The 24,102-nt window shown below is 37.4% G+C and overlaps 1 protein-coding gene across 4 annotated transcripts in view; it reads left to right on the forward strand.

Annotated features, from left to right (window-relative positions):
* TOX3 (TOX high mobility group box family member 3) overlaps nucleotides 1-24,102 on the forward strand; it is a 101,929-nt gene that overhangs the window by 75,667 nt on the left and 2,160 nt on the right. For 2 of the 4 annotated variants that reach the window (XM_073307646.1, XM_073307644.1), the window contains exons 2-6: nucleotides 28-93; nucleotides 4,052-4,303; nucleotides 19,326-19,595; nucleotides 20,993-21,220; nucleotides 22,259-22,339. In XM_073307646.1, coding sequence (XP_073163747.1) covers nucleotides 28-93; nucleotides 4,052-4,303; nucleotides 19,326-19,595; nucleotides 20,993-21,220; nucleotides 22,259-22,339 — 897 coding nt within the window. Of the gene's footprint in view, nucleotides 1-27; nucleotides 94-4,048; nucleotides 4,304-19,325; nucleotides 19,596-20,992; nucleotides 21,221-22,258; nucleotides 22,340-24,102 lie in introns of all 4 variants that reach the window. The other 2 variants (XM_073307645.1, XM_073307643.1) reach the window with 1 other exon arrangement.

Below are 24,102 nucleotides of genomic sequence, written 5' to 3' on the forward strand. Positions count from 1 at the left end.
AAAGCCAAATATCTATTTTTCTTTCAGTTTGGAAACAATAACAACTACATGAACATGACGGAGGCAAATAATGCATTTCTTACTGCAAATGAGGTAGATGTTTTTCTTTTTATCTGTGTTCATATTCCGCTGTTTGCTTTGATAATTTAACAGACTTTCAACAGATGAAGAGTGAAGTGCTGAATTTGTATGTGTTTTATGGAGCACAAAATAAAGACTTTAATGAGAAAGAAAATAACCTGACAGCTCTCCATTACTACTCAATTTAGCTGTCCATAAGGCTGTTACTTACATAGCATGTCAATAGAAACAAATCTGCTTTGTGTATGAAAAAAATTATAAACAGAAGGAAACAAATAAAAGGCACAGTAGGTGTAGATTTTGAAAGCAAGCCTAGTAGAAGTCATTAGTAGCTAATATGCTAATTTCACTCATAGATACAAACATTTTAATTTGGGTTCTTAACACTCACATAAGTTAGAAAACAAAACAACTTAGTTGGCTGCAGTGTTTGTGTTGTGGGAACGAGGAACAGACTTTCAGCCAAGTTTTAGACATGGGCTTGGGAACAAGCCTTGGGTCTGAATTGATGGAGGCTGACAGATCATTGAGGTGATACGTTTGGCTGCTAGCTTGTAGGAGTGGGGCTAGTGAAGGGCTGTGTGCACCAACCACCATGTTTTTGCAGTTGTTTTTAGACCACAATCTTCTGTCAACCAGTTGTTTAGACTATCATTGCAGTAGTATTGACATCAGCTCTAGATGGAGCTGCCTTTTGGGTATAGCTGGAAAATAACAGCTATTGTTCCAATGAGGGTGGAAAGATAAAAAGGGCAAGATGTATTGCCTAAAAACCTATGGGCATGCATGTGTAATGTAGGAATATGGAGACAGAGGCAGAAACTGGTAGTAAGTAATATTTAATATGTACATAAGGTGTACATCATAAATCTCCCAAGGGTAAGGAAAGGTTAGAAAAATTGAGCAGCCTTGACCTTATTCATTGAAGGTGACAATTCTGTCATGACTGTGCTCGTTAGAGCCAAACAGAAAGTGGTATGGAACTCAGTGGCAAAGAAGGTGTTACAATAAAGTTGAAGGTTCAAATTAAGAGTAGTATTTAATGAATCATTTTTACAATGGCCACCATCTCTTTTTATCCAACAACACTGCTTAGGTAAGGGAATATTGTTTGGCACTGGCTCCAGGGTTGTTTGTGATAATGAACACAAACCCCATCTGTAATGACAACATGATGTTTCATTCTGTAGAATTTTTTTCCTACATTTGAATCAAACATTGATGAAAGCTCTGCTGCCAGCAGCTGTTCAGAGACAATTTAATTCCAGCTGTGATAATTCACCGTGTCAGACATTGGCTGTTATATGTTGATACAACAGTTCTCCAGATTTGCATTTTTATCAAAAGGAACAAATGTTTTGAACATTTCAGTACAGATGGCATTTAACCATGCACACACTTCTTAAAAATATATATATATATATATAAGAAATAAATATTTGAAAAGTTAATAACTTAAAAAATACGATTTGGTAAGATAACCCCCAGAAATGTTATATTATCTTGGTTATAACAGCACCTTTCTGCAATATCAAATCACATACCTCTTTTTACAATCTGAATAGCCCAGTGATTTGGATTAAGACTACATCACTACAATACTTTTTTTTTCTTTTAGATTACATCTATTTTATCCTCATTCTTGGATCATTTAGAGATATTTTTAATGTATACTTATTTCAAGCTATTATATTGTGAGAATTAGTTTTATGTAAGTACTCATCAGTTTACTCATGATTCTCTCTGTACTTGTAAATTATACAAATGTTGCATTATTATATGGTTGCATTATATATTTATACAGTTGTAATGGATTTATCCCTTTAGATGGGGAAACAAAATCCCATTCTCATAATTATTTCTACCTCATAAATATGACACTTAAAACAGAGTTTCAGAGCTAGTCTAATGATACTGATTTCACTGCTTAGAGAAAGAATAAGAATATGATTAAGTGTTAATATTTGCATTATAGTGTGAGCCTAACTTGGCAATTACTGCATTCAGTGTGTGTTTGGTTATTCAGTTTTTACATTTAAATGAGCGCAGCTTATTCATTAGGATTTTGCATATGGACACCGCCGTGCTAGAAAACCATTTTATTCCCGTAAATAATGCCCTACAGAGAGAACAGTGTAAGCACTAGTACACCTTCACATTTAGAATCCTCACTTCTGCTTTGTTTTCTGTCTCTGTGTCATGATGATTACCATGACCCATTTTTAAAGCACCTTAAATATTTATTGAAATAATATTTCAAGTGTTAATTACAGTGGTAATGAAAACAGCCAAATGCCACATATCAAGAATGAGTGTTTATCCGTATTGTTAATGTGATATGTTAGATTTCATTAAGCAGTAATGGGGTAGCAAATGAGTCACAAATTACAGTTGCATCTGTTACTAGACCACATTAGTGCCAAAATAACTGCAAATGCAGCCATAGGGTTATGTTCATTAGCCAACCACTTCTCATGGCCAATCCATCCTTTGTGTTTGTGAACTCAGCGCTCCACACTAAGAAAATGTATGCCTTTTGTAACATGGCAATGAAAGTCAAATGTCTCCCTAATTCAGGACCAGCTTTCAAATCTGGAATTAAGTTGCGATATTCTGCATCAAGCGAGACTGCTAGAGTCTCAGCAGACTCTCTCACTATGCTCCTGCAGACTGTAGCAGTCTGGGACCTCATCATTTCTGGTGAGAGACCAATAATGACAGCTGACAGGTTCTGTATGCAAGCAAAGGTTTTACTTGTGTTTCAGTTTCCATCTTCTCTCAAGCGGTTATTAATTTATATCATCATTAACAGTCTGAAGGATGACAATTTACAGCACTTAATGAGATCTTTCACTGAACATATCATTTTAAAATTAACGGGAATTAAGACACTCTTTCAAACAATATAAATAATACATGAAACAATTTTTGTCCCTCTCAACTAGAATTTTGAACTAATACAAACAAATAAATCCCAGGGCAGTGCTGCACATCCAAAACAAGACAGAGTGCCTATTTTAGGCTTGCCAACTGCTGAGTTTGATTGAGATAGTCCTGATTTGGGTATATGTGAAATGGCCTAATTTCAAGTATTAGATTTCTATTATTAAGAAGCAGTGGACCTGAAGTAATATACAGAAATTCATTTAACTCACAAGAAGGAAATCTGAATAAGCTTAGTTCATTTTTTTTTTTCAAATAAAAGTCATCAATGCAGAGGCCAGATCCAGACTGTAGTTGAATAAAGATTATCTTAGACACACACATACACATACAAACCCTGACGATAACTGGCAGTATATATTCTGCTCCAGGCATCTTAACAGGTGTTTACTTAATAAAAAAACCCACTGTTCAAACATGCTGGCTTGCTTCAGAAAACACTGGAAGCTACTATACTCACTATTGCTATTGTATACATTTCTGTGGTCCAATAATAACCCTTATGAAAAGGGGTCCATTGTACTTCATAGGTGGAGTAGAAAAGAAATAAAAAACTGAATTATAATATTTCATGTTTGTTAGTTGTAAAAAGGAAACAAAAGATGTGCCATGTTCAGTACTGGATTAATGGAGTGTATGTGCTGCAAAATTGTCAGTATTTTATGAAGCATGAGAATAATGTAAGCTGTTGATGCTATTTCAAAAACATATAAATAAAGTGGCAATTTGTTATACAGCCCAAATCCAGTGTGGCTGATGTTCAATCTAACAACAAAGACAGATGTTGCTAATTAAGTACGCATTAAAAACTGTTAATGCTGATACTCCATTAAATCCATATGATAATGAGACTTAAATCTTTAATCAGACTTATCCACAAAGCCCTATGTATATGAAACTTATAAAATTTATTTACAGAGTTTTCATTTGAGAGCTAAATAATACAGAATTCGTTTGGTTTGCAAATCCAAAAATGAATATTTAGAATGGTGCACTCTAATGTGTTTGCTTTTCTTTTCCTTAGCAGACATTCCATACTCCAAGCCTCGGAGATGAAGAGTTTGAGATCCCACCAATTACGCCCCCTCCTGAGTCAGACCCCACGCTGGGAATGGCAGATATACTGTTGCCCTTTCAGGGTCTAAGCGACCAGCTGCCTGGACAAGGAAATGAATTTACACCCCAGTTTCCTCCACAGAGCTTGGATCTCCCTTCTATTACAATATCACGAAATCTTGTGGAGCAAGATGGTGTAATCCATAGCAATGGATTGCATATGGTAGGCATGGTCCTTTGTATCTTTCAGTTAATTAATAGCACCTGTCAAAACATAGAAATGCAGATTTTTTTAATATATAAAAATACCTATTTTTATTGACCTCTCAAAATATCCGTCTGATCTAGTGGAACGGTAGTCACCCTTAAACATTTGCCAGTATTAAATAGATAATATTACCTGCGTATCTGCAGCACTTTACATATGATAGGGAGTACTACAACTAATGGAATAGCATTACAGCGGACCCTCGCTAGAGCGTGCATCGCTAGAGCGCGGATGCGCATACAGTGCGGTTGTGGCGATGGCTCCCAAATTTCAATATTTAAATTGGGATCCATGGTAACGTGGTCCCCCTGTTAACGCGGTACCGCACCTGGATCCCGAACCCCGCATTTTAGCAAGGGTTCGGTGTATTTGCTTCTCTATGGCAACTGGAAAATGTTGGTAGATTCAGGAATGTGGGCTTTGTTGTTAATAAACCATGTATTGTTGAGCTGCATATGAATGGATTTCTCTATTTTACAATAAAGGAACCAGCCTGGTAATACTGTTAACGTAAGAATTTGCATTCTGGGACTGGATTTAGAAACCCATGTCCATGGGCCAGATTCTACCACTGCATGCACTCAGGACTGCTGAGGAAGTTCATGAGAGCTATATCCACACTTTTGAGGGCAGAATTTGTTCTATAGAATTGAAAGAACTGCTCTTCCCCTGTAAAACTTCCTCCTGTCTTAGGTAAGTTAGTTACCAAGGAATTATTTGGCTGTATTTTGAGTGGAAGGTAAGGGACTGCCTTGACAGTACCAGGGATGGTTTGCTAGCATAATACAGAGAATGTTTCTTCATTTCCTTTCCTTTCCTTTTTGAACCAATCTATCAACAGTAAAGGAAATATTTTACTATACTATGTATGTATAATTCCATGCAGTTATTCTAAGAACCCTGCATTTCATCTTTTTAAATTAATAACTTGTTTGTTTTCAGTATTTTGATTATGCTTGGAAATACAGGATAAGATTGTCCTTTGAGGATCCTCGCAAACAGGGGCTCTCTGCTTGTCCATGCCCCTGGGAGTGGTGGTAGGCTGAGGCAAGGCATCATCTATGCCCTTGTCCTCTGGAAAGCCTGGCATGGGGTGCAAGGTAGAGATCTGACTGTGGGGAAGGGTTCGGCCAGCATGATAGGTACACCTTTAACCCCACCAATCAGAATCTACTAAAAATTTAGTAAAACCTTAAGATATATTAACTTTTCTACAGAGCCTTTTCATACTGTGCAACTCCCACTTTAGTGGGAAGTCTGTTGGGATAGCAGTGGGTTGAGGAGTCTCTGGCCAGGATGACTCTGACCATATGGCTGGGAAAGTTGTGGGGGGAACTTTCGGAAGACACAGTTCCTCAGACAGACTGCCATGATGTCAAGTAGATCTGCATGTGTCTTGCAGGGTCCATGTATTTTATTGCCCACAGTGTTTGCTCATTCCAGTGTGCAGAGATTCAAATCTCACTTCTTGATCTGCTGGGAACTCTACAAAAGGGAACCTAGTTTTTTCTCCTACGGGTCCCATTTTTTGAGTGTTTTTGGGGTGAGGCTATCAGATCCACAGTTATTTCCAATCTCAGTGGTAAATTTACTGTACTTAGCATTTTAAACTCCTTGGCTACAGTTTGAATTAGTCTCTGTATTTCATAATAAAGAATGGCTATATGTACAGGTAGACAGATATGTTATACAACTAATAGTTATTCAGATTGGCAGTTTTCTAGGAGCTTCTTCTTAGCGTGGTGAAATTAAAATGCAAGTTTACTAGTGGTCTAGAAGAAAGCAAGTCACATTGTCAGTTTACAGTTTTATACACATGGTCTTATTTTTTAAAATGAAACACTCCAGATAAGGTAAAAGCATGGAAAGATTAGATTTCTACCAAGATGCAGTAATTTAAAAAATTACAAATACATGTGCAGCAAATGTTTCTTTGGATTTCTCCATTCTAGCTGAAAGCCCATTACAGCTTGCTGGCTTCATTGCAAACTTGAATGTTCCCATTAAGGTCATGATAAATAGCTAACACTAAAAATAAATAAATAAAAGAATCTCACTGCTGAGCAGGCAGAAAGTCAAAATAATTCCATGGCCAGGAGTCATAACTTTCAGAATACGATCCCTCTACTCTGATCTCATCCTGCCTGGGATTTGTGTATGTTTTGAGCACACGGAGTGATTAAACCAGAGGAAAAAAGTTTAATAAAGTCTCAGGCTTTGGAGTAGAAGTAGGGAATTATGTGCCAAAGAAGTAGGGAATCCTGAACTGTTGTGATTTGTATGGGTATACAGTTCACACACCACAACCAGTTCAGGCACAAATAATAGAATGTTTTTGACCACATCCTGCATACTTCTCCTTGGTGTTACCAGTTGGATTGTGTGAACAAAGTGACCAGGATACGGCTTTTAATTTTGCATTTTTCATATTTTGTGATTCCCCACAAATAATGGTGTTGGATGGTCCCCTTCAGATCTGCTTATGGAAGAGACCCTCTGATTTGGATCACTTCTTCTCCACTGACCCTCCCACCTCCACTAGGTTAGCTACGCTTCTGCAGAATCATGTCCTTCCTTTTCCAGGGCCCACTCTGGGGGAAGGAGTAGACACTGGGGGCTAGATTGTGTGCCCATTGAATTTGACACCATAGCTCCCATTGATTCATTGGTGCAGGACTAGTTCCTGGTGGGCCAGGAGGCAGCCTCGGCAAGCACACACCTCATCCTCCCACCAGCCCCTCTGAGATTTTCTGAGGAGACCGTTAACCCAAACCCCACCCCCCGCAATTCAGGTGGTGCTGGGGAAGCTGTAGCTGTGGGAATCCCTGTTAGCACAGCTTTAATGGAGCTGCCTTACTAGGTAGCTGATGAAGCGGTGCGGGTAGGTCCCGTGGCCCAAGACCAGGGAGGAACTTTGCAGGGGGATTCGTGTCTTGATTTCCTCCCCAGGACTGTTCCCTCTGGGTTTTACTGTGGGAGAGGCAGCCTACGTTTTTAAGTGATGACATTTTTTCCTCCCCTTTCTTCTTAAATCAAACTCTTCCCCTGCCCACAAACACTGGATAGCTTAAGGGTCTTTAAAAAATAAAAAAGGGTCATCGTGCAGGTTTCCCAAAACTCCTTTATCTCTATCTACTATTCAGATACATTCCCAGTGGATCATCTTCATTCTGAAAATAGATAATGAAAACAGTATATCATATTTTATATTGAAAATGGGCACTTTATTCAACTGGTAAATATTTATTAATAATATTAGAATTCATCTTTAAATTAGACATTTCATGAATTACCTTGCCTGGGAGCTATAAAAACTTTATTACAGCAATAAAAAAATGTAAAGGAGGCATTTTGACTATGAAATTTCATTTCGTGGTCAATTGAATTTACTATATCTGAAAGAACTAAAGATGGGGGCCATAAAATAATTATGATATTCATATACACTTACAGAACAATGCTCTTATGCAGTGATTTTGGGTAGTCTTATTTTAATGCTTAATTGTTATGGCTAATTACAAAAGGAGAGAGTTTATAGATACTGAAAAACAAGCAGTAGTTTCCTTTGCTGAATATGAACGGTTAAAATAATTTGAGATGAACCACATCAAGTTCATTGGTCATTTTCTGAATTATTAGAGAGCTTACTGTAAGTGATAGTTATTTTAGCTTGATATAGCCTTACCTTGTTGCAAAGTCCAGTAGAATTTCACCTTGAAGAAATGTCATGAGATTTTAAATCAGAAATTTTGAAAAAAATAAAATGTTTGGACAGAATTATGATTAATACAGTGTGTCTTTGGCTTTGTTCTATGTACTACCTGACATGTTCACCTATAAACTTGAATGCAGAATCGCTGGAGGCATAGTTAAAAATAGGTTATGTCAAGGTTCTCCTATGTCTCCCTGAGGGTACAGAGTTGGCTAGCTACATCATAATACTTCTTCAAGCTCCTCAGATACTCCCCATAGGAGGACCAGAAAAATAATAAATAATACTTTACATTATATTCTTGATTTATTATGACTTATATTCTTCAGTTCATGCAAAGTGCAATCAAGATGTTTATTACCAGAATAGTTATTAAAAGATTGTATTGATGGATTAACAATTGGTCATGCTATTAAGAAGAAGATAGTTTATGATGTATTGGGGCTGATTTCTTACCCTGCCATATTGGTTTTGCTTTAGAAAAGAGTGACAATTTGTCACACTGCTGATTAGCTTCATTATTATTGGCAACAAGCACAATACATTTATCTTACTTAAATGCATGCTATTACATTTAAAAACAGGCAACAGCAACGAAAAAGGGGAGATAAAAGGAGTGCAGTATGATTAACATTTACATTTTAATAATATGCAAATAAAATCCTAGTATTCAAAAATGTATTAATGAAAAATGGAATGTTGATGCTTTTTTGACTTCAAAGAAACCCTTGATTTACATGATGCAGATACTATACTTATAAATATCTAACTCAAAATAAGTAGAAATCAGTAGCAATATTCTGGCAAAAACATTTTACACTGAGGCTCTGTTGTCTGTGTAGATGATATTCTGAAAAATTATTTTAATCTACAAAAGATGGCAATTCTATAAAACTACAACTTGTGCTCCTGAGGGTTCCCTTTTTTTAACACCTCTCTATAATCTGCCCAGCCTGCTGAGTAGCATTGACATCAGTAGTACATCAATTTCAGAAAGTGGATTATTTTTACTAGACAGCTATTGTGACATATTGGGTCAGTCATAAATGAAAGATATTCATGCAAGCATGCAATACTTGTAATGAAGTCTCACTCTGACCTTCTGTATGATTGATTCTGTAATTTAGTTTTCTCAGGCAGTGCCTGAAATGAAATGAAATCATGTTGAACAAGTTTTGAATACCCACAGTGCACCAGGAGAAGAAAAATCTGCAGCCCCAGAGGCTTGAGAGAGAGCAGCTGAACGATTTATCTCCATGCTATTATAGCCTTTGCCAGCGTTCAACATTTCTTTCTTTCTTTCTTTCTTTCTCTTTCTTTCTTTCTTTTTTTTTCTTATTTGGCTTAAGTACTTAATTCTGCAGGTAGCTGTAAATGGGAAAATAAAATGCTGTTCAGATTTAAAATGACAGGACAGGAGTATGTGCAGGGGACTGATAAAATATCTTGAATAGAACTGACCTTTCATGTAGCTGAAAGTTACTGGGGATTCATCCTCATAATTACCATATAGATTATTTTTATTTCTTTCCTGCATTGAAACATTTCAGAGAGCAGTAGTGCTGATTGAATGAAAATTGAACTTGTTAACATTCTTTTCAGCTTAGCCTGTTGTACATAACAGAAGGTTAGCTTTGATGAATTTTGAAATTCTCTTTCTGATATCTAAGAAACAGACAGTAAAGTAATTTTCTCTTTTCAGTTGTATTTTTTTCCCTTTTATCCAAAAAAGTATAGATTTTACAAAAACAAACTGATAATTTTACATATATTGCTCCATATATTTTACTGACTGTTGGAGAAATTGTGTTTTCTGTTTGGTGAGGATTTGATCCTATTTGAGTTTTATGATTGTGACAATACCCTGATTACATTTAGGATCCTGCCCAGATACACTTAATTCATTTTGGAATAAACTCATCTTTAATTATGTTACCATTTAAATGTTGGCTTGAGGTCAAAAATCAAAAAATGATGGTGGCTATAACTGAGATAATAAGAAGAGACTTTTAAATAAACAGTGAACCGATGTCATGGCCTTAAAGAATTTAGTTGCAATTTTTATCCTGTTAGAGGGTAGTAAATACGCAAACCAAAGAAGGAAATGTTATAAACATCTCAAAACAGTGGTGCTTTTTACTTAAAGATCTGAATCTTACTGTATTCAATCCCAAATTGCTAATTTAGCTTTTCAGTGACTAGATTAACTCAAAATGGCAAAAATTAAAGCTAAAAAAAAACTAGTTTAAATGGTAAAAAAGTCTTCATTTCAGGCAATTACTTCATCGCACATGACTGCATACCTCTAATTTATATCTTTAATTTTCATTTACAAAGAAACTTCCATGTAATCTTTTTTAAAATATTTGGTTTATAATTTTATATTTTGAGAGAGAGGAGTAGGTTTTCAATTAATACAGAGTTATAGCTATGTTTAATGTGTTACAGATAAAACAGTTATTTCATGGGTCATTAATGTGTTTAATGCCTGGAACGTTCTATTAAAACAAGCCCTTGTTATTGTTATGAACATGTTTATTGCCATCCTTAATAGGAAAAAATACAACTAATTCTGGAAGGTGATAATTATTCATTTATAAGAACAGTGGCCATTCTCACCAGAAGAGATCTTTTACTTTCCGTGATTTGATTTTTTTCTCAAGAAACTATGGGCCACTAAAGTTCAGATTAAGATCAGAAGTATTAGTCTGTTTTATATTTGAGTTGTACTTTAGGAATAGTAGTTTTTATAGTCACCCCTTTCAAGAAATAAGATACCCACAGACATGATCTCAAAATAAATAATTGCTGTTGACTAAGTGTAACTAAAACGAAAGGGTACTCTTAGGGACCAATCTTGCAAGAAGCTGCATGCATTTGGCTTTCATTGAAGTCGGAGAGAGTTGTGTGTATTTAGTGCCCTTCAAAAGATGCTTAGCACCTTGGAGGAGTAGTCCCTTAATTCTCAGTTAAGGCTTTGCAATACCAGTGTGCATTGGAATTGTGACACTTGGTTTTATACCTGCAAATTTGAGTTCAATGCTTAGTTGAACAACTTTTGGGATTTCTAGAGGTGGAAATAAACAGTATATATAGCCCACTCAATTTACAGTAACAATCCCGGCTACAGCCACTGCAGTTTGACACAACACTAAAGCAAATACAGTCCTTCCCTGTCTTGATGATGGACTAAAACATCTAACTGGTCTTTGCAGACTCTAGTTTATTATGCCCTCAATGCCAGTTTAATTTTGTATGTTTCAGTGCAGACAAAAGTCACTTTGCTATAAGACATGTTTCCTCCTTCTCTCTTCTTGATACAAATTTAACAAATCCAGGTGCTAGTGAACTTGTTACAGTACAAACAAACAAAAACCCCAAATGCTCTTTCAAAAAATGATGTAACTCGGAGCAAAATGGAAACTGAGTATACTGAAATGAGAATCCCCATTATTGGTCCATTAGTCAAAATGGACTCGTACCATATCATAGAAACCTTAGATTAAGTTCAGTAGCAGCAATATGATACAGATTGGCAGCATTTGCCTGAGACACCCATCCAGTGAGCTGGTGATGTTGCTTCTAGTAAATATGAAGGGGTTTTGCTAAGTCACTGGTGCAGGTGACGACTTATTACCCCTTCCAGATATGTGAGGGGCTTTCTAGAAAGAGAGAGGAAGGATCTAGGCTGTGGTTGAGCACTGAGGAAGAAAAATTAATTAATATAGCAGGACTGTCTTTCAGCCAACCAGGCTGAGACAATATTGTGATAGGCACTACAGGAATATATAGAAGAGTTTTCAGTCTAGGAGCAGCCAAGTGTCGGATGAGTTCTGTGGAGTGAAGGAGTGAGCGGAATTTGTTATCTTGTTAATTTCTGTGTTAACAGAACCAAGCTCCAAGACAGAAGTGAGATCCACACCATGTATGGATTGCTTTTGAAATGTAGTTGGAAAAGGCAACTATCACACATGGTTTACGGTTGTTTTTTTTTTTAATCTCTTTGCAAAAGTGGTATAAAAGAAGAAACCTGGAGGAAGTCCTGACTTAGATGATATGCCACAGCAGACCCAGGCTGCAGACTGACAAGAACCACCAAGATAGTTCTAAGAATAGTAGTAGCAAGCCCAGTCTGCAGTCCAACTCCAACAGCAGCAATTCCAGGAGCAAATGTTCCAGAAGACACCATTTAGGCTATCGATATTCATGGCAGTTAGCCAGGATGGGTAAGGAATGGTGTCCCTAGCCTCTGTTTGTCAGAGGGTGGAGATGGATGACAGGAGAGAGATCACTTGATCATTACCTGTTAGGTTCACTCCCTCTGGGGCACCTGGCATTGGCCACTGTCGGCAGACAGGATACTGGGCTGGATGGACCTTTGGTCTGACCAAGTATGGCCCTTCTTATGTTCTAATACCCATCATCCTTTCTCTGTTCGAGATGGGACTGAATGATGACAGTGCCTGCTCACCTTTGAGCAGATGGACACTGCTGTTGCCTGGGAGTAGTCTTGGGCTGTCCATTTTGCTCCTTTCCAAGTTCTTTTCTGGCCTTTGGTAAGAACGCTGCCACTGACTACCTTCATTGTCCCTGGCTGCCATCCTAGACTGGGTTAGGATTTTTGAGGAGAAGTACCAGCAGCATTTCTGGGGGGAAGGTCTTTTCCTCAGGGTTGTGGCTGCACTCCTTCACCTAGCAACTAACCTATGAGGTGACTTGGTGTCTCAAGCCTGAGTATTAGTCAATGAAAGAAATTATGGATTGGTTTTAGGCTGTCTGCTCAAGAGTTGCGGACTTGGGTGGACCCACATCAACTGTCTATGCTGGCAGACGTTGTGCAGCACACAAAAGACTACATGGAGAAGCTGAGCTACCAGAGGGACCACCACAGCCATGGGCAGCCCGAGCCTGAAAGACAGGTGCCAGACTGAAAAAACATCAGAGAAAACTGAACGGACCATAGGATTAGAAGTAGGGAGTTAAAACACATTCTCTCCCAGACTGTAGGGAGAGCTGGCCACACCTCCTAACCCATGTTTTGTTTGTGAAGGGAGGCATATAAGAAAATTCTGTGCCTTAATGAGATGTGACATGGAGATATGTGAGATCAAGCCAGCAGAAAAGGACACTCACCTAGATCTAGGGGTGATTCACTAGTTGCTCCTTTGTTTGCTCTTTGTGTGAGAAAGGAACTGAGAGATATCCAAAACTTTCTCCCTTTCAGGCGTGTAATGATGAGGAGATATGTGGTCTTGCTGAGATCTCTGGGGTCTCCAGGGGATGAACTGTGCCTGTATGAGTGGAAGGGAGAATGGCTTTTTGACCTGAGAGACTTGTAGTGCACTTAGACCAGAAGATTTAAAACAGCCTAAGTGTTTTCAGGTAGCAGAACCTGTGCATTTCTCCTCTATCCAGAGGAACTTCTAGATGTATCTTGCAGCCTTAATTCCCTGTGAATGGAGATGGTCATTTATCCTTTCCTGTTGTTGTGGGACAAGGCTAGGCAAACTTTCCTCTCTCCAGAGACGTGAGACAGGGTCATGGCTGTGGAACAGGAGATGCTGGCAACCACAGTTGGGCTGGTATTTAATCTGTATATTTGAAAACATGAATACTTCTTGAATGGTGGCAATACTGAGCAAAGCTTTGTGTTGTATTTCATAAAACAAGGATTTAATCTATGACAGATAAAAGCATCCTGTTAGTATGTTTTTTTGATTGGCGGACAAATTCAAATCTTCTACAAATTTGATTAATGGATTCTTTTATCTATACTGCAGTTGTGGAGAGAGAACATTGATGATTTCCTTCAGAGAGATGCTGACTTACAAAATCTGAGTAATTTACAGATAGGAACAAGCGATGGTTTTGCTTTTTATATTGAAGTAAATTTATCAGTTGGTATATCACATTGGCTTATGTTATCTTGACAGTGACAAATCTGAAGGATAATAGAATGTGTAATGTTTTAAGTCAACTTTCCAGGGGGTAGTTGGTATACCCACAGAGTAATTTGCACACGTAAGTGTAGGATTTGTAATACATACTTCTGTGGGGACATTTACCATATCCTTCTGTAAAAAACTGACCCACAAAGTTCAGAGTTTGATCCTGGTCCTGTATCTTTATACAGGCAAAACGTTTATTGGACTGTCCTGACATTGTTTTTCTGCAAGACTCCCACTGAAATTTAAGTGGAAGTGTTGCCTAAATAAATTATTCTGGATTGGCCCCCTTGATTTTAACAGTATTTTTGAAGTTATCAAGACTTCAGGATTGCTCCATGATATTTAAGAGTGAATTTTCTAGTGATTTGAGCCTAAAATTCAGATTGTATTTTTAAAATATCATATTAAATGTTCATGTAGGGTGAAATTCTCCTGTCTTCAGAAGACTAATGCAATGCCATTACACAGAAGTTACCATCAAAATAGGGTTTAAATGGGATGTAAGCAGTGTACAGGTTCATGCTAGCCCCTTGCTCCAGGTGAATTTCACTCTGCTCTATCAAGAGGAATACTAAATAGTTCGCTTTGATTTCTGCTGGATGTTTTGTGAGTTTGATGTTACAAGAGCAATATCTAGCACTGTCCTTGGTTGGAAGGAAAGGCTATATAGTTCCAGTTGTATCTGCATTGCATATCATATAGTGAAGTCTGCAACATTGTGCTGGTGCACTGCAGTAATTGCCTCCATTACTTGGGGAGGGAAGAGGGAGATGGACAGTTCAAAAGGACAATCCTTTTAAAAAAAAACAAACAAACAGGGATGCTTACAGAAAAGAGTGTTAGACTAGGTTGGCAAAGCAGTGAGCAGTCTGATGTCTGGAGATCCTCTTGGTTCCTTTGATTTTGCCTTCTGTGTATCACATTACACTGAGATAATAGTGCAGAACTCTAGGACTACGAACAGTTAAATTATGCACACACATATAATGGACACTAACATTTGCTTGTGGACAATTTGAGAGGGGAGAGTTTTGGTGATAAAACATTTTAGGCTAAATATTGACTTGCCCCGAGCATGGGTGTTCTGGAAGGGGCAGGGTTTGTTGACTCCCTCACAACAGTGCTTTTGCACAGGACTCCACCGTAACTTTATCTTTAGTGCTCTTGAGGGATATTAAGCAGAGCTATGTGAAACTTCGGGTACGTCTACACTACAATAAAACACACGCAGCTGGCCCATGTCTGCTGACTTGGGCTCCTGGGGTTTTCAGTCAGCACCGAGTTCATACAAATCCTTTCCCATTTTGATTTCAAATTCATATAAGTTTGCACCCCCTAATTCTTATGATATTCAAACCTGATTTAGCCCTGGTGCTACTGGACTCTTGCATTTTGTCTCATTTCAGGTCAGAACCATGGAGTATTGTCCAATTTCAACCCAAAACCATAAATCAGACAAGGTTCACTCAAAACTTGATTCAGTTCATCTTAAAAGATGGATGAATATTTTGGCAAACCTGATCTAAGTTTTGAGTTATATTGTGAAAGTTGTGCACATTTCAAATAAAAAACCACACCAAATCCCATGTAAATTCATAATACGAATTGGTAGAGCCCTGCAAATCTGCGGATATCCTCATCCGCGGATCATTTTTGCAGATTGCCGTTCGGATGCAGATACAAATTTTGTATCTGTGCAAGGCTCTAGAAATGGGTACATAGTATTATCTGTTGTTTTGACTATTCCAAAAAGATGCATTCTGAATATGTGAGCTTTACTGTTTCACTTGTCAGTGTTTCAAGTACTAATGGAATTAAAATATCACATAGACACTGTGATCCAAACACTGATTATATTCTTTCCCTGAATACTTCTGATATGTGAAAGTTCCTCATAATTCTCTAGATAATGAAGGAAATGCTACTGATCCTGTTGACTCTATAGGAAGTGTTACTGATAAGGAATCCACCATGCTTAAAATGTTTTAGGAAAAAAATAAACAGTTAAGGTATGTTGGTGGACTTTTACATGATAATAGTGCCCTCAAGTTGATTTACAAGCTCAGAAGGGATTCACCTAGGCTGTGAACCAAAAAAGTTAGGACTGTGTATATACCATTCCTTCATACTATCACATCAGACCATTATAAAAATATAAACAGCTCTTCCACTTCCTTTTCTGAAATCTCCTCTGCATGCACAGTTACGTACAGTATTCTACTGAAATTCACAATGTCTCTCCACAAAATAATAATTGTATTCACGCTCCATTCATCATGCTATTGAAATACATATATTAGGAATATAACTGAGTATAAATGCAGCAAATGTATTGCTGGTGGTTGTCACATGACAATAGAAACTATTTTTTTTACCAAATCAAAATATAAGAACCAGAAATTAACCTTTAAAATATTTTTTTTTTCATATCAGACTTTCTATTTGATGCCAGTTAGCCATTTCCAGTGATGAAATGTTACTAACTTTCCAATTTGTGTTTTTACTTAAATTTTTTTGAGGCAAAACGGAAGGGAATAATAAAGAAATACAAAGAGGTGAAAAAAAAGAGAACTCCCCCTTTCCCACACAAACATGTCAAAAGAAGGAACAGTTAACAATTCATGGGCTTGTGTATAAAATTAAATTCTGAGTCGGTGCAAAGTCAAGAGCATTTAGTTTCAATAAAGTCATAGACTCAACCAAAATGTCAAGACTTAGAGTCAATTATTTGTAACCCATGGCTTCGTATTCTGCTGCTTTGGTATAAAGACTGTGAAAGATGGTTTTGTGTAACAGCAAGGAAGCGAAGGAAAACTAGTCTTTTAGAGGTAGAATACTTCCTAGAAACCGCTTTGTGCATGACCCACAAAGAAAGCGAATTCTGATTATCTCCACCTTTGTTTTAACAGCAGTTTTTTTCTTTATGCAGTAAAAGAGTGTCTGTAAAGCAAAAGGACTTAATTAATGTACAGAAAGTGATATCCCTTAAAAAAAACAACAACCTTGGAACGACTTCCAGATGCCACTGTCAATATAATTCTAAATCAGAGTGACCCTATAGTTAGCGGTAGTAAATTTCCCAGAAAGGTGCCCTGAAGCAAATAGGCATTTCAGTTAATCAGTCTGATGGTTTAAACATTTCTATATCAAGTGCTTCATTTTTGGCACACACATTCATCTCTAAGGAACTAGGTTCCTTTTCTTGGAGGTGGGAGATAATAAAAGCATTTGAGAAATAAGAAAAATGAAGTCCAGCAGGGGTGAGCAGCCCAGCTGGCAGCAGCTCGTAGACCATGGGAAATTTGGGGAAGCTGTTGGCAGGTTCTGAGATCCCAGCATGTAGAGATCTGTACCTTGAATTTGGAGGGTTAGTGCATCTGTGTTGGACCCCAGTGAAGTACTACTTCTTGGTATGGTTGGGTGTTTTGTGTGACAGATAGCCTGGCTGTCCCACAGCCTGGTGCGTTCTGGCACTGGAAACATCCATCATCCCATAGCTGTGTGCTAGACCACTCTGCAAATTGAAGGAGGCTTCCTCAGTGGGTATCAGCACAAAAACAAGAGAACCCTAGATTCTGTGTTAATGTAGAAGGGGCACTGACTGGGTGCTCTGGGGAAGTGAGAGGGGCTGGGCAATCTTGTTTCCAACAGATGAGGAGGATAGAAAGTTGAATGAACATCACCGTCCACTACCAACCCCTACAGCACTTAGGGCCAGATTTTCATACCTTGGAGCTTTCAGGAAATGGTTTTCCCATAATGTGTATATTTTTGAGATATTGAAATTTTTTCCTGATGTGAAATGGAACAAAATATCAAAATCTTAAAAAAAAAAAAAAAAAAAAAAGCTGACATGAAATGTTTTGACCATTTCTGAAACTTTTTTACACGTTTTTTGGAGTCAGGAGGTTTGTTGAATGTGAACCTGTTTCATAAACACTTCTGGTTTTGGTGAATTGACTTCTAAAAATTTTTTTAAAAAATGCTTTGTTGAAAATTTCTGACCAGCTCTAGTCAGATTCTTTGGGGGCAATTCTGAAAGAGTTGAGCCTTATTGAAGCACTTAAATAAGCTCCAGATTGTCAGATAAGTTCAGCACTTATCAGGTCCTACTGAGATGCTTCTGGCCAGTGTTTCAAGTAAGCTCAGCAACCAGCAGGGAAGTTGGGGATGGACTGTAAATTGAGCACTTCACAAATCTGCAGTTTGCTGAGGTTCTACAGTATTTCTTTAAGTATTCCTTTATAAGCAAATAATTATGCTGTAGATCATTACCACTGAAATAATTTTCAGAATCTAATTTACTTCTTGCATTTCCCTCTGTTTGGACAATATAGATTAGGCAGATTTCTAAATCAATTTGTGAGATTTTTATTCTCTCCATTTACTAAGTGTGGTCTATAAATTACCATTTTTTCTTTCAATTTTAAATGTTCTTTTATGGAACATTGATCTTCTTTATACTTACAAATAATAAAACCTTTTTATGCATAGACAGATTCCAGTCTGTTTTACATTAAGGGTCTCTGTTGTTATTTATAAACAGGCTAGGTACTGTACAGATTTATAAGAAAGCAGTCCTGGCCCTCAAGAGTTTATGATCTGTAAAGACAAAAAACCCACAAACGGTGGGTGTCAGAGACACAATATGCAAGAAAAATAAGGCTGATGATTAGGATGTAGCTTGTTAATTCCATGTGTACTTAGTTATTTGGTTTTTATTTTTATCTTTGTATATTTACTTTTTTGTAGGCTACCTGCAGAATGGGTTTTTTAGCAGTGATTTGAATTATTTGAACTGTGCACTAGCATGCTGCAATGTCTAAGTTCCAGACACAACAGGTTCTTTGCTTAAAAGAACTTAAAGATTCCACTTCAGTATGAATTATTTTTTAACCTATTTTGGTTACAGATAAGAGCTATGTAATAACTGAGTTGCTATTCAGTAGAGGAAAACGTACATTTGTTTGTTTTTTTCATTTTGTTTACTTGGTGCGTAGACAGCAATTTGTGTCTAGTCAGTTTCAAAGTTTCCCCTGCACAGTCAGTCAGTCTTTTCCCCTTGTTGTTCTGGTCGGTATACTGCACAGCAATGACAGGTGGAAAACATTTTAAAGAATAGGGAAATGTGATTGTAATGCCACAAAAATGGGCAGGGGGACTCTGGGGAAGGTGTTATACCTGAAGCTGCTTTTAACTCATTTTTTAAACTGACTAGATTTCAAGTTGACAGTGTCAACTAAATAAGACTGTTAAAACTATCCATAACATTATTTTATGGTCGCTGCTAAATATTTGCTCTTTCCATGCTTTTTAGGATCATAGCCACTCACAAATTTCACAGTATCGCCAGGATCATTCTTTGATTATGAGATCGATTGTTCATATGACTGATGCTGCTCGTTCAGGAATTATGCCTCCTAGTCAGTTAACCACCATTAACCAGTCTCAGCTAAGTGCACAGTTGGGACTAAATTTAGGAGGCACTAGCTTGCCACATACTTCTCCTTCACCTCCTGCAAGTAAATCAGCAACTCCTTCCCCATCCAGCTCTATAAATGAAGAGGATGCAGATGAATCAAACAGAGTAAGTTATAGTATGTGTTATAATATATATGACCATATATAATATAGTTTTGAATACGTAGCAATAGAACTGCTGACTTCACTGCAGTGTGGCCGGCCAGGTAAAATATACAAGTATTTCAGTAGTGGAGTATATGATTGTGGCAATATTCATATGCTCTGGGTGACCTCTTTACTTAGTAAAACTATATTTGCTTATGAAGTGTACATAATATAGCTTTTTAGTGATTTTAGGAGGATATCTTAGGCACGTATGTATGTATAGGCCTATTTCTGTGACAAATTTCAGATTTTATAGATATGATCAGTCAGTTTGCGCTATCTTATAACTGTTTTGACATTTTAACATTCTTTAATATCTTATATTTAACTATACATGCTTTTTTCTAGAAATAAAGGTTGACCTTTCCCTTTTTATGAAAGTTTTAGTATGCCTGTAGTTCATTTCCATTGAGATTTAAATAGACCTATTAGCAAAGGAATTATTCTGGCCGGATCAACTGAAATTAATACAAATATTTTAGCAATTAAAATTTATTTTAGGGTTAGGGTTGCATGTATTACCCATGCAGATCTCCTGATGAAACCAATGGGAACTGTGCATGTGAAAGCCCTGCAGGATAGGGTCATCATATACCAAAGTAATATTATGGAGAAAGTCCTTTCTTCACCATATCCCTCTGCTGCCACAGAGTATCCTAGAACAGCAGAATGCGGTAGAATGCAAGGAGCATAGACATGTTGTAAGAAGCCCCCTCTGTGACTCTTGGAGGGGTCCTCAGGAGAGTCTCGTGTGTACCAGCCTCAGTGAGGTTTGGGGAGGATCCCTGGCAGGGAACTGATGACTACATGGATCCATCTGTTCACTGCTTCTCCACCCATCAACCCACAGGAAGTGGTGGAGTTAGAGAGGTATAGCAGTGTGTGTTCACTCTAGCTCTGTAGCCAGAGGAAAGTATTTGTAACCCCTGGCCCAAGGGGTTAACAGGCTTAGCCAAGGGACCAGGAGGTGCCCCTAAGCTTCTTATTTTTGAGTTTCTGTTGCTGAAATCTATTCTTTCATAGAGAATGCACAAAATATGTAATGTATCCTGTATTAATTTTTATAGAAATTATATCCAGGAGATGCTCTTCCCATCTAAAACTTAAGGGGCTGAGTCTGCAACCCTTAGTCATGTTGAATAGTTATTACACACCCATTTAGTTCCATTAAGGCCAATGGGATTAAATGCCTGAGTTAATTCTACTTAGGAGTAACGGTTGCACAACAGGATTCTAAAACGTTACCTGTCCATTAATCTTATTCATTTGTTGTTTAATAGAACTACTGAGGATTTTTCATACACACATATATCTGAATATACTGTGTAGGCAATGATTTTTGTTGCTGTTTCTTAGGCTACTGGAGAAAAAAGAGCTGCTCCAGATTCTGGCAAGAAGCCCAAGACTCCAAAGAAGAAGAAAAAGAAAGATCCCAATGAACCACAAAAGCCAGTGTCAGCATATGCTCTATTCTTCAGGGACACACAGGCTGCAATTAAAGGGCAGAATCCTAATGCTACATTTGGAGAGGTTTCAAAAATAGTAGCATCTATGTGGGACAGTTTAGGAGAAGAACAAAAACAGGTAATAAAGAACAGACTGCAGTTATGCAATAGTATATTACAAGAAGTAAAATGACAATCCTGTTAAGTAAATAACAGGAGCTAGATTGTCAGCGAGTGTGTATCAATGTTGCTCCACTGAGCTATGCTGATTTACAGTTGCTGAGGAGCTGACCGCAGAACAGCGTGTCGTTATAGGAGTCTTATGGTGGTATCGAACTTTGGTGGCCTATCAATTCATTTAGATAACTCTGTTGCCATCAAGTCCAGTCTTTACAGGTCAGTTTGGAGAAAGCTTGGGTGAGGCATCCCAGTACACAGTTATATATAATTAAATAATATATTGTCAAGCTTTTTTCTTTTTTACTATACTCAAAAGTTAGACTAGAAGAAGGGAAGGTGCAACACATTTTCCATTTCCTTTGATCTTCTTTATGAACCTTTGTTACAAAGATTGTTGGTTTCAAACCTTTGAAGCCAACCCTGTGTGCCTCACTATATCAGCCTAGTGTTTGAAATTTTATTCATAGCTCATTTTAAAACTTAGTACAGTAGAATGAGTTTTTAGAGATTAGCTGTTCTTCCTTAGGGGTTGTGTTCCTCTTCATAGCCACATAACTCCTATGCATGAATTGAGAAAATAATAGGCAACATCTTGTCGAAAAAAATGTCATACTTACTGACCACCAGCTAAGATCATTCACTATAGCAATTTGTAGCAGCCATAGAACAATAATATGATTAGTGATAAGGAAAACATTAGGATACTGCGGTTAAAATCCAAACAGGAAGGCAGTAAGGTGAAAACTGAAGTTCATCTACGGGAGTAGATAGTGTACAGTGAAAGGTAATATGATTTTCAGTGTAAGGCTAGTTGTCAACATTTTAAGAGAAGAAAAATCACGTGTGTCTGTTGGGGGCGGGGGGTTATAGACTGAAAAGCAGGACCATATCTTTAATTCCTTGCATGTATACAAGTATGACCCTATTCTGGCAAGTGCTGTTTTATGGTGAAAAATGTGTAAGCTGAAGTTGGTGTTAATTGTGGTCTCTTTAACAGATATATAAAAGGAAAACAGAAGCTGCCAAAAAAGAATACCTAAAGGCACTTGCTGCCTATAGAGCTAGTCTTGTTTCCAAGGTAAGCCTGATGGTAACTTCAATCAAACATAAGGTAGAGTTTGGCAATGGTTATTTAAATGTGAATTTTGTCATGTGATTAAAAATAAATCTAGAATCCCAGAGTTCCTTTAATGTAGCCCTGAAACATAACAGCTCAAACAACATTCTGTGCTTAGTTTTTGCACAAAAATTTTTCATAGTCCTAAAATCACAGTAATAAATATCGGACAACAACTATACAAACACACCTTGTCTCTGGGTTATTTTTACAAGTAAAGTAATACGTGCTACGGTGAGTGACAGTTTGTAAAAGTAGAATCTGGTTATTAGAAATGTATTGACTTTTAAATACTCAGATTTAAAAGCTATTTGCAGAATTTCCCAAGTACCCACTTTTTAAGAAGACACAGAATATACTGGATATGGGGCAAGGTGGAAGATGAGATGTGATGAATCCTGTGTATTTCTTGCTGTTGAAGGACAGATATACACTGTGGCTTTGAAGTTAGAAAGTACCTGCAAATGGACAACCTGTCAGGGATCCACACTGAGTATTTCAGAAGAAATACAATTATAAAACCCAACTTGCAATATGAGGAAAGTCAGCCTATAGCGTTATGTCAGAAGTAGCTTTTTAATTGGCATTCTTAGATTGGTTCTACTTCTTTCACATTTGAACATAAGCAAGAGATATATCCATGCGTCCAACTAAAATATCTATGGAAGAATTACTAGACATAATTACATGTTTCATGGATTAATTACAAAAGAATCCCTAACTGCAACAATAAAACATAAGGAAACAGTACAAGAAAATGATGAAAACCAGCTTTCAGGATCACTTATATGAATAGCACAAGAGAAAGTGTTAAGCATTTCAAATAATTCAGATTACAGATATAAAAACAACACCAGTAGTTGAAAACTTTGCGCTATATCTGAAGTTATATTGTCCACAGGATATGGCTCGTTATTATCTCAAGGGTTTGTAATATGAAGCTACTAAGTCACTTGGACGCTTTTGAAAATGTTACCCTAATCCTCTTTTCAAAAGCACCAAAGTTGCTTAGGAGCCAAAGTATCATTTTCTTTCAAAGACAGTGGGGCTGCTTATTTTTATTTATTTGTATTACTGTAGTGGCCAGGAGCCCAAGTCATGGACCAGAATCCCATTGTACTAGGTGCTTTACAAATACAGAACAAAAAGATGGTCCCTATCCTAAGGGGCTTATAATCGACGTATAAGACAAGAGAACAGATGGATATAGACAGACAGGGGACTACATAGAAACAATGAGACAATATTGGTCAGCATAACAGGCCCAGATTGTTGAATATATTTAGGTGCCTAAAGATGCAGGTAGGTACTTACTGGGATTTTCAAAAATGCTTCGGAACCAAACTCCCATTGAAATCCCTTTAGACTTTAATCATCTGTAAAGAACTCAGACTTGGTACACTAATGACAATAAATAGTTGAGATCCATATTCTACAAGTCAGTTAAAGAGGTTTTGCCCTTCAGTCCTGTGTCATCATGTAATTCCATTCAGATCTGTCACAGGAAAGTTTTGTGGAAAACAAACATGCAAGTATGCGATGTATTTTGCCATGATGTCCCTGTGGGTATTTATCTTAAAGCTGCTGGGCCAAATTCAGGTCTTCCACCATGCAATCCCATTGACTTGAGCGGGATTGCAAGGGTTCAGGGAGAGCAGAATTTAGCTTCCTGTCAGAACCAGAACTTTAGTTGCTTGTGGTACCAGCTAGAGCGGTGTATTAAT

The sequence above is a fragment of the Lepidochelys kempii genome, chromosome 12, assembly GCF_965140265.1.
Source record: "Lepidochelys kempii isolate rLepKem1 chromosome 12, rLepKem1.hap2, whole genome shotgun sequence".
NCBI lineage: Eukaryota > Metazoa > Chordata > Testudines > Cheloniidae > Lepidochelys > Lepidochelys kempii.